At 47.3% G+C, this 10,870-nt stretch overlaps 1 protein-coding gene across 1 annotated transcript; it reads right to left on the minus strand.

The window, feature by feature from the left end:
• Positions 1–6: 6 nt before the first annotated feature.
• Positions 7–3,510, minus strand: adgrg7 (adhesion G protein-coupled receptor G7). Its single transcript, XM_015401402.1, has 5 exons — positions 3,213–3,510; positions 3,033–3,114; positions 2,793–2,951; positions 1,521–1,677; positions 7–307 (listed from the first exon to the last, which is right to left on the minus strand). The coding sequence occupies exons 1-5, from the start codon at positions 3,508–3,510 to the stop codon at positions 122–124; spliced, it is 882 nt and encodes a 293-aa protein (XP_015256888.1). The 3' UTR covers positions 7–121.
• Between the last annotated feature and the right edge of the window lie 7,360 nt (positions 3,511–10,870).

A 10,870-nucleotide genomic window follows, 5' to 3' on the forward strand; every position in this document is an offset into this window, starting at 1 on the left:
CCTGCTTTAACCCAACCATCAGGTGGTTGATCTGAGGGATTTACCTGCTGTTTGTCTTCTAGCTTTTTGTTCTGCCAGAATATTCAGCCGGTTGGTTCTGATCCAACCAGAGTTCCTGGTCCTAGACCGTGGTTTCTGTGATGTCCTTGTAGGTCTCTGAGGTGCTGGTCTGTCTCCAGTTCTTCCACAGATAGTACTTGGTGGACCTGGAAGGGACGGCAGCTGAGGCGATGTAGCGAACAGATCTCATCACAGAGGCCTGAAAGCTGGGTGTTCTGGCCGTGAAGAGGATGAAGATCTGAAGGCCCTGGAGACACACCAACAGTGGGGGGGTCAGCATCCATGACTGAGTCCATCCAGAAAGTTTTTACATCACTGGTTCTGTTCCAGCTTTACTCAGTCAGGGAACCTCGATGAGGAAAGGAGCGGTTCTGATTCACACTGCAGCCTGAAGGGACCATAATCTGATTTTATCGCCCGTATGGGACCTGGATCTGACCTCTGACCGACAGTTTGAACAACACACATCGATTTGTTCTAATCCGACCCAGACCACTTGGTTCTGTGGTTCTGAATCTGATATGAATCTAATCCTGCGTCTGAACGGCCAGTTCGCATTCATCCGACCTGTTCGCCATTAATACTCAACAAAGGTCACTATTCTGCATCTTTCTGCACAGAAGTGGCGCGAAAAACAACAACCATGGTGGACGATGATCTATCTGTTTATTTAACTGGACTAAATAGTTGAATACTTTTTTCCCACGACAATTTGGCGTTGTCGGCAGGATTCTCCTACGGCAGATTTTTACTGAGTCAGCGATTGTCAGAAGGAACCACCTGGAGGAAGCAGCCTTCCAGCCTCAACGCCCCGTTAGAAGGTTGAGGGAGCGAGGACTTCTGGCATCCAGGTCCCTGGAGGTCAGCAGGAGGTCAGCAGGAGGTCAGCAGGAGGATCAAAACCAAACTGTTCTTATTGAGACGGTGAGATGAATCTTTGTCGGCACAGTTTAAATTAAATTTCAAAAACAACGTTTCAAATATGAAAGATTTCTAACAGATCTAAAGATTATTAGAAATCAAATAGTGGAAGAATTAGCTCAAACAAAGTTCTCTTTTTTTCTATAAAAAATAAATAAATTAACAATTAATAGATGAATAATTTTTAAAGCACTAAAACTAGTATAATACTAACCTAACTACATAGCGTATATAAACATATAAATACATTCATACATACATGATAAAAGATAACTTTTCTTTTGGGGAGAGAACCCAAAGAAAGGAGAGTTTCTCTCTAAGCACTGAGACGAAGGTTGCAGGTATCACCAGAACAGATCTAATATTACTGAGATATTGGTAATCTAGAGTGGCATCTCCCTCAAATATCCATCAGAGGATCGGTGCGCATATTGGAAAGCTGAGTCATCTGTGTCAAACATCTTATTTTGACAGCATCAGCTACGATCTCCAACAGCAGCTCAACCTCCTCAGTCTGGTCACTTTGATGAACATCTTACCTGTGTGGCGGTGGACAGGCAGAACAGGATGCTGAAGACCAGCTGGGCGGTTCCCGCGGTAACCAGGACAAAGTATCCCAGAGTCCAGGATAATCCCAGCAGCACGGACAGAGAGAAACTGACCAGGATCTTCTTGGTCAGAGAGGAGCGTTTGGTGCTGACAGGTGGACAGAAACAGAGGTCAGAGGTCAGACAGTTTGGAGCAGAACATTATGACCACCGGCTGGTGTGGTTAGAATAATCTATTTCTGATTAAAAACTGAATTTATTCCAGTTTTTTAGACAGTGATAAATCTGCAGTCATCATGGCTCCAATATTTCTATTAATATAGAGGTAACAGTTCCTACTGGGATCAAAGGTAGACTCAGGTTTTCCACTAATGAACCAAGAGACCTTCCACAGGAAGTGAGCGGCTCCTCCAGGACAACCATCCATATAGTGAGAGGACTGTAGCGGGATGGTAGATTTCACTCAGATCTAAGTAATCTAGAGCAGGAATGCCCACCAGTTATCCAGGCTGATACCAGTGTACGGGTCTGCATATCGATTATGGAGAAATTACTGGTGGATGATGGGAAAAATGAGCCGTTCCACTGGGAAAACAGGCAGAGATCCAAGACAGAAACTAGAATAAGTTTAAAGTTTAAAGTTAAGTTTAAAGGCAGCTTTTAAATCTTCATCAATCTTCATCAATCAGAAGCATCAATCTAAGTGATAATAATGATATTAATCATCTTTAATTTTATAGAGCTTTCAAGAAATAAAAACTTTAAACCTTGATAGGAAATTAATAACTCATAATTAAAGTAGATGATTCAGTAATAATGAGATAAAAAGTCTTTAGTTATTAGAGATCAAATTAGAGGAAGTAACCTAAAATTAGATTAAAAGGGGAAAAACAAAATGGGTTTTCTATTCTATATTATATTCTATTCTATATTCTATTCTATTCTATTCTATTCTTTTCTTTTCTATTCTATTCTATTCTATTCTATTCTATTCTATTCTATTCTATTCTTTGTTTTTCTCCAGAGAAATATTAGAAAACGTAAATGTTTCTCCAGGCAGACCTTTCATCATTATCATCATAATTATCAGAGCCGTGTTTGTAAAAAGATCAACCATCTAAATATTTCCTGCAAACATATTTATTAGCTTTAGCAGTTAGCCGCTGTGGTGTTTCAATCCTAATGTTTCTATCGAAGAACAAAAGGTTGATCTGAAATCTGCTTTCAGGTTGTGACTGTGTCCTGCAGGGGGCAGCAGGTTACCTGGTGAGCCTGGAGTCCACCCTGCAGGTGATCAGAGAGGTGAGGACCAACAGCACCGTGTTGTAGATCAGAACCAGGCCCAGAGGAAGGAGGAAAGCCCAGAACATGGGTTTCCTAAAGCTGAAGCGTTTCTCCTGATCCAGAGCGGCGAGCCAGCAGCTGCAGAACCAGAACACAGCAGATCAAACATCTGCTCAGCATCTAAAGGCCTGAGGAACCGGTTCAAACCAGACCACTCACAACTCCTCCTGTCTGTATCCCAGAGGCTGGTCCATCCTGTAGGTGGCTGCCAGTGTGATCGCCATGACAACCACTGGGACTCCTGGCCAGGAAGAACAAGCAGAACTGATTGAAGCAAAAACCTGCTCCGGCTCTCTGGTAGATGTTTGAGGTTGGTAGAACCTGATTGGACCCTCGTACCCCATCCGACTCCCACGCTGAGAGGAGTCCAGTACGGCGGCAGGCTGCGGTGCATGGAGCGGACCAGCAGAACCAGCTGGGTGCCGTACACGCTGTTCCATGAGAACGTGGCCAGAAGGAAAAGGTGTAGAAGCGCCGTCACCGCCGTGCAGGAGCCTGCATCCGGCTCTATGTGCTGGTCAGAGTCCAGGAGGAGGTTCTGCTCCTCCCTGCTGCTCTGAGGGGCGGAGTTCTGGACTCCAGAAAGGAAGGTGATGATGAAGGCCAGCAGACTGAGGTAGATGCACAGCAGAGACATCCTGGAGTTCACATTGGTTTGTTGGTTCTGCGGCTTCCTTAGAAAACTGAGCAGAGAGACAGAAGAAAGTAGTGAAAACGTGCGAGGGGGAGGAGAAAGGAGGCGTGGTCATAGAAAGTGTGCTGAGCTTTTATCTTCACGCCTCCATCACTACTTTTTGGGCCTTTGGCTGCCGGTCCTGTTTGGGTCTTTATGGTTGTTTCTCTGCCACCTTTGAACATCTGCAGACGGATGATTGTTCTTCCATGAAAAACAGATCAAGGTTTCTCAGTTGGACTGGATGGAGAACATCTGGGAACATCTGGTCTGATCTGATCAGAGAACCCTCTACTAGACGTCTGCTGTGTCCTTTATGTTCTGGACCAAACTGCAAACAGAACTTTTCTGGTTTCCTGTTTCTATAAAGACGGACGTCACGCCTGACAGAAGCTGCACTTCCTGCATAGCAGCTCCTGTTTGTTCCATGATGTTCTCCAACATGAGAACCTCAGAGTAGCTGGAGGTAGATTTAGCTAACATTACACATGCAGACTGTGGGGGAGGGTGGGTGCACTGTATTTGGATGGAGGGGTTACCGCGGTAACGGGCCCTGCATGTAAACCCAAAGATGAAAACCCTTCAGCAACATCTTAGCCTGCGTTTGGTTTCCTTCAATGGTGAGGAAGCCTAACTGCTGCTGATTTAGCAAAAATCCCTGAAATACACCTGGACAGGTGTAGCTGTCCACAGCATAGCAGGCCATAAATGAACCAGGACCTTCATCTGGGCCTGAGGATCAGAAATCTCTCCCCCGTTAATGAGGATGGGGACAACTGGATGAGCTGTTTGGAAGAAAGAAAAGGTTGAAGCTCTCCTGGTTGGTGTTTATCCAACAGCAGGAGGAACGGTGAATGTGCAGCAGTGTCATACCGACTTACTTCACTTTGAGGTGGTGAATGATGGTAACAACCAGGCCAAGCAGGGAGAGGGACAGTCCCACGATGGAGAACTTGCTCAGGGGTTCTGCATACTTATAGTCGTTTCTGTAGGACTGAAACACATCTGGTCAGAACTGGTTCTTTAAATCCTGGATGACCACCAGCAGGCAGTGCTGGACGGACTGAAAGTTCCCTTCGTGCACTTTGAGTAATTATACCTACAGAGTCACACCTGAGACCCATAATCCTTAAGGATCAAAGGAGAATGACCCTTAGCAAGCAGAGACTGGAGGAACTCTAGAACCGTAGGCACTGGGCAGGAAACTGGGTCCTCATTGAGGGCCAACCACCACTGAGAAAGTAGATGGCATCAATTTTTGCATTGAGTGGAGGGGGCCTTAGAACTCAAAGTGGTGCTTAATGATCTTACAGCCTTCCAGTGGCCATACCCACAGCTGGAGACTTTGAGGGTTGGGGTGCTATATCTGTCCCCCCAACTGAGAAAGCAGATCAAACCACGGCCATGCTGGCCATAACAGAGCAGAAGCTTGTGGCCCTCCTCGAAAACCCTCTGTGGAGTAGGCCAAATCGGCGGGTGGGAAAGCACACAGGAGAACCCGAGGCCAGGGATGTGCTAGCACATCCTGACCCAATGCGACCGAAGCCCTCGTCAGGGAATACCACAGAGGGCATTGAGTTAACTCCTCTATGGCAAACATATCCACCTCTGCTTTACCAAAGCGGCCCCAAACCATGTGCACCACATCGCAGTGAAGAAACCACTCCCCTGGAAATGGGCCTGGCGAGAGAGAGAGTCTGCGACCTGATTGTGCACCCTGGGTAAATACATTGGACGTCCGATGGACAGATGAAGAGTGGCGCATTTTAGGAGATTCCTGACACCTTCAAGGCTCTACAGACCCGTTGCCTCCCTAATGGTTTATGTGGTATACAACAGAGGTGTTGTACAAGAAAGACCTGTCTCACCATGCTCCCAAGGCATTGAGGCACGTCCACGTCATTGTGAGTGTCCAATGCATGTGCTGGATGGTGTTTAGATGAAAGCCATCTTTGAACAGGGCGGAAGAGAAACAAACCCAGGGGCACAACACGGGTGACAGAAGTCAGTTTGCCTTGCATCTGCAGGAAGGTGATGCCAAAACTGGATCAGCTGACCAGCTTGAGTATGTTGCTTACCCTGTGGACAGATGGACGAGCCATCATGATTGAAGAGTACAACTGCATCCTGAGAAAGATGGATGTCTGAGATGGAACAAGGCAGCCGAGTTGACCTTGAGGACCAACAAGGACATTTGGGCAAGAAGCCAGAATGTATCCTGAGACGCAAATTCCCAATAGGGGACGAGACGCTACCGTCACCAGATAGAAAAAGCAAAGATCATTTAACTAAAAAAAGATACCGTTTGAACCATAGCCATAGTCATATTCAAACCTCAACAATAAGGTCAGCCAAACTGGTTAGAGGCAAAAATGCTGTGTCACCAGTCATAACAAAACAGCAGTCACCAACCTACAATAAAGACAGAAAACACAGTAAGAAGCAGTGAGATGGGAGGGGGTCCAAACGCTGCTGTCACCAACAACGAGGATACGGACCTTGCAGGTCCATATAAAGATCAACCTGTTGCAGCCCTAGGAGAGAGAAATTGTCGTAGCTCCAACCAGTAGGCAACCTGACTTCCAGGAACAGGGAAACAACCAAAGAATGGTCCAAAAAGATAAACTCTGATGCCAAACAAGGCAAACCGCATTTGAGAAGAGGTAAGGAATGGAGCCCTGGATGAGGCAGCATATACAGCTTCTGAGTGGTCACCCAGGGTTTTACAGGTGTGACTCTGTTGGTTTAATTACTTGAACTGCGCATGCACGAAGGTAACATTCAGCACTTTCAGTACCACCCTCTGGCAGTCAGTAGGGATGACATAGAACTCTAGGAAGAACTGCTGCAATCCTGGTAGTGGTGTGTGAGAATCACCCAGAGAGCTGCGAAGTTGGTTGTGTGGTTGCAGAAACATCTCAGAACACCGTCTGAAGCGTTTCCCTTGGAGCAGCCTTGGGTGCTCCAGTCCTTCAGGCTGTAGTCCCAGAAGACGCAGGAGAAGTCATGCAGAGTTGTATTTTCTGGCAACTGAAACAGAAGCAGCCAGAAGTTTCCTCAAACCTCTGACAGATCAGACCCTAAACGCATTAGAGGTGTTGGAAACGGTCCTCCATCAGTGTTCTTACTGTTGGTCGGAAATGCATCTCCACAGACTGTGGCACCATGCTGCGCTCTGGATCCCTGACGCTAGCAGACAGCACCCTGATGCTAGCCTTCTGCCTCCTGTAGAGCTTTGATGAAAAGAAGTGGCTGTTCTGGTAGAGGACAAACCCCAGAGAGACGTCGGTCTCCTTTTGCCGCCGTTCAGCGCCCCCTGCTGGGTGTGGGGTTATAGATGTAGGGTCATCCCTTGCTGAATGGAGGTGAGATGGTCTCTGCTGCAGGAAACCCACCTGATGGGAACTGGATGTAAATCAGAGCATCGGCTTTGAAACCGCTGTCCACAGTGACCTTTGACACGTTGGTGTTCAGCTGAGTCCGGTTGGCTACAAAACTGCCAGACAAGCCTGAAAGAGAAGGTTGAGATTCAGGATGAGGGATTGCTGGGCTTGGTTGGTTCTTTGGTTCTTCCTAGGCTTCTCTACAAGGTGTCCTGAGACCGCTGCTGGATTGCTGCTGCCAGTTTCCAGAGGGCCCCGGACCTCATAATCCCGGAGCACCCCCCACAGGGCACCACGAAGGACACGGTCGAAAGCCGGATCCACAAAACACATGTGGACTGGTGGGGCGAACTCCCACGAACCCGCGAGCACCCGACGTTCCTCCTGGATCCAAGGTTCACCATCGGCCGGATGCTCTCTCTCCAGCACCCTGGAGAAGACATTACCGGGGAGACTGAGGAGTGTGATCCCTCTGTAATTGCAGCTCACCCTTCAATCCCCCTTTTTGAAGAGAAGGACCACCACCCAAGTCTGCCAGTCCAGGGGTACTGGACCCGACGTCTACGCAATACTGCAGAGACGTGTCATCCAAGACAGTCCTACAACATCCAGAGACTTAAGGTAATGAGGATAAATCTCATCCACCCCTGGGGCCCTGCCACCAACAAGCTTACTAACTACCTCGGTGACTTCAGCCTGGCTGATGGGCTAGTCCGCCTCTAAGTCCCCATCCTCTGCCTACTCCTCGGAAGATGTGAAGATGGGATTGAGGAGATCCTCAAAGTACTCGTTCCACCCCTCGACAACATCCCTAGTCAAGGTCAGCAGCTCCCCACCTGCACTGTAAACAGTGTTGGTGAAACACTGCTTCCTCCTCCTAATGCGGCGGACAGTTTGCCAGAACATTTTAAAACCTGATAAAAAATATTGGATTGTTTATTCTGGTTCTTGTGGTTTTTACGGTAAACCTCAAAATCTCTTTCTATTCACTTCCAAACGGCAGTTTCAGCAGGGATTCCCAGCGCTGCCTCCCGGCGGGATGCTGGAGGCCAGGAGCTTCCAACAAGAACTGCAGATTATAGTGGGATTATAATCCAGATGAACTGATGAACAGAGGATGTTTGGAGGTGGACTTTCTCACTTAAAAACCTGTTCAAACTATTTTCCAGCTCATAAAGTAAATGAAGCCGAGCTGCCCTCTAGCTGGAAGCTACAGAACAGAGCAGATAAACAACCAGAGCAACTGATCCAGATCCAGAGTCCAGATTTCTGCGTTAGATAGTTTTTGACGTCCCGATCGCCTTCATTGTGAACGTAACATTAGAGACACGAAGTCTGCTCCAAACTTTTCTTTATGGAAAGTCTGATTAATCCTGAATGAGTAATGAATCAAATCGGTGAAACATTTCAAGCTGCATCTATCTGCTGTCAGCAGCTCCCACCATGATGCATGGCCCCACTGACCTGCCAAGGTGGTGAACTGGACTCCCTGAGTGTCTGAAGCCTGGATCTGAGCCGACTGGACCACCAGGTTGGGTTGGACCACCTGGGACGTGTTGGAGGTCCGGCTGAGGTTCAGAGAGAGCTGATCCAGAGTCACTGTGAGCCTGAACATGAGACACGGGGGAAACTGAAGGTCACTGCAACCTTGGAGATCAGCTGATTGCTTCAATCTGAGGGAAATATTTGCTGTTTCTTCCATGTTTTAAATTAAGACCTTAAAGCAACGTTCTCTGTAGAACTGATGAAGACCAAAAACAACTTTATGAAGTTTAAAGAAAGAAAATCTGTTCCTCTGCCTGCTGAAGGGGGCGCTCTACCCAGAGTCCCCTCAGAGTGGTGCTCTGGTTCTGTGGTGGTCTGAGGGTCCACCCAGACCCCCGATCCAGCAGGTCTGCACAGAGGAAAGACGTTTACCCCTGGGTTGTGTCGCTCTCCTCTTCCAGCTCCCCGGCGTTGAGCAGCTGGCTCACTGTAGCGACCGCCGCCACTCGGACCGACTGCAAACAAGAACCAGAACCAGAACCCAGCCGGGTCAGCGGCTCCATGCGGCCCCAACAATCAGAGATCTGAGGACGGACTGCAGTCGCTTCAACCTACCTCAGTGGCGTTTGGAGACAGCAGCAGCTTATTGGCGATGTCAGCGGCTACTGTGACGTCTTCAGCTTTCAGAGTTTCAGGTCTGGATGTCAGGAGCTGAGCGCTGGAGGCCAGTAACTCCAAGTCTGCTGGACTGGATAGCTGGAGGACAGAAACAATCCTTTCTGAGGAATTCTGCAGCTTCTCTCATCAAACTGTCTGTGAAGCTCTTCTCACGTTTGCCTGGATGTCTTTGAGTGTCTGTTGACAGTCAATGATTAACGGTGCATCAAACTGTGGGCTTCCATCCCTGAAGGAACATCTGGTAGAAGCCTGAGGTGTTTCAGCTGGGAGGATGAGAGGACATGCTGAGGCTCTCACTGCTTCAGACCTGAGGAGTGTCTGATCTGGAGATGTTTCTCTCACCTCTGCTGGTTCCTTCAGGACAGTTTTCTTTGGAATATGCAAACCAGCCAACGGTTGTATTTGGAAAAGTCAATCCCTCCAGAGTCGCCTCACTGCAGAAATTAGCTAAACGAAGACATTGAGAAGAAGAGCTGTGATTCTGATTAGACCCACTGATGACAGACATCAGTGGAGAAACTTTTAGCAACCAGGAGTTCAGGAAACGTGTTGCTTTCAGTTGGAGCTGAAGCCTTTAGCTGAAAGATTAGCGTTTATGAAAGATGAACGTTGTTACTTTAATCTTCACAGCGTTTGCTTCCAAACAGGAAGCTGGCAGCAGTTTAAACTCTGTTCTCTGAAAGTTAACGTTGTTTGTTTCAATATGTTCCATTAAAAAAAGTCTCATTGAAAACACTGAAGCTGGAAGTTCATTCAGGTTTCCTGTTTCTTAACCTGCTGATTTAAACTCCAATCTTTGCATCACTGCAGGATTTCTCCTATTCCTGTGATCTGCACAGCGACAGGTGATATTTCTCAGACCGCTGATCCTTTAAATCATCTTTTATATATTTACTATTTTCACCTTGTTTACCCTTCCAGCAGATCGGGGCGACTTTGTTAAGAGATAATTAGACAGCAGGTTCTGCAGTGCAGCCGTTAAGAGATGAAATGATCACCAGATCTTTGTTTCTATCAGTTATCTACAGTAAAATCTCCTTATTTTACTCATTGATTGTTTGGAAATATTCAGCCTGGAGGCTCTGCTGCTTTTAATGCTTTAGCACAGCTGCATTTATCTGCACCGGTCTATGGAAGATAAGCTAAGCTGTGCTAAAGTCAGAAAGACTACAACTTGAGGGACGCCAGTTTGAACCGCTACTCCGTCCGTCTCAGTCGTTGTGTCCTTGGGTACGATACTTTCCTGGATCTGGTGGTCAGAGGACCTGGTGGCCTTTGGATGGCAGCTGTGGCTACAGTGCACCTCATCACCTGCAGTGTGTCAATGGGTAACCTAATGACCTACTGAATGTAAAGGGCTGTGAGGTACCTGGACCTGAGAAGGTGATGTACTAATACAGGCCGATAACCCTTTTTAACCTCTCCTGGAAGGAATTAAGGTTGATGAGATTGATTAGAGGCCAAGGTAGGTTTGAACCCAAAAGCACCTGGATTGGATTTTAAGGATCATACAAAGAATTGTGGTTATGATTCTGGTCAGTTGCCTGACAAAAGTACAAAATGAGACAGTATGACGTCCACAGTCAGCAGGTCTTACCTTGGGAGCATGTCTCTCCCGTCCATTCATCAGGACAGACGCAGATATCTCCTTTTTTCTCTCCTCCATTGGAACAGTTCCGTGGTGCAGCAGTTGTAGTGATGCTGGTGGACGAGGTAGTAATTGGATTAGTAGTACTAATCGTAGGAGGATATGTTGATACTGTGGACCAAAGAGTAGT

This window comes from Cyprinodon variegatus, unplaced genomic scaffold (assembly GCF_000732505.1).
Source record: "Cyprinodon variegatus isolate N-32 unplaced genomic scaffold, C_variegatus-1.0 Scaffold1216, whole genome shotgun sequence".
Lineage (NCBI taxonomy): Eukaryota > Metazoa > Chordata > Actinopteri > Cyprinodontiformes > Cyprinodontidae > Cyprinodon > Cyprinodon variegatus.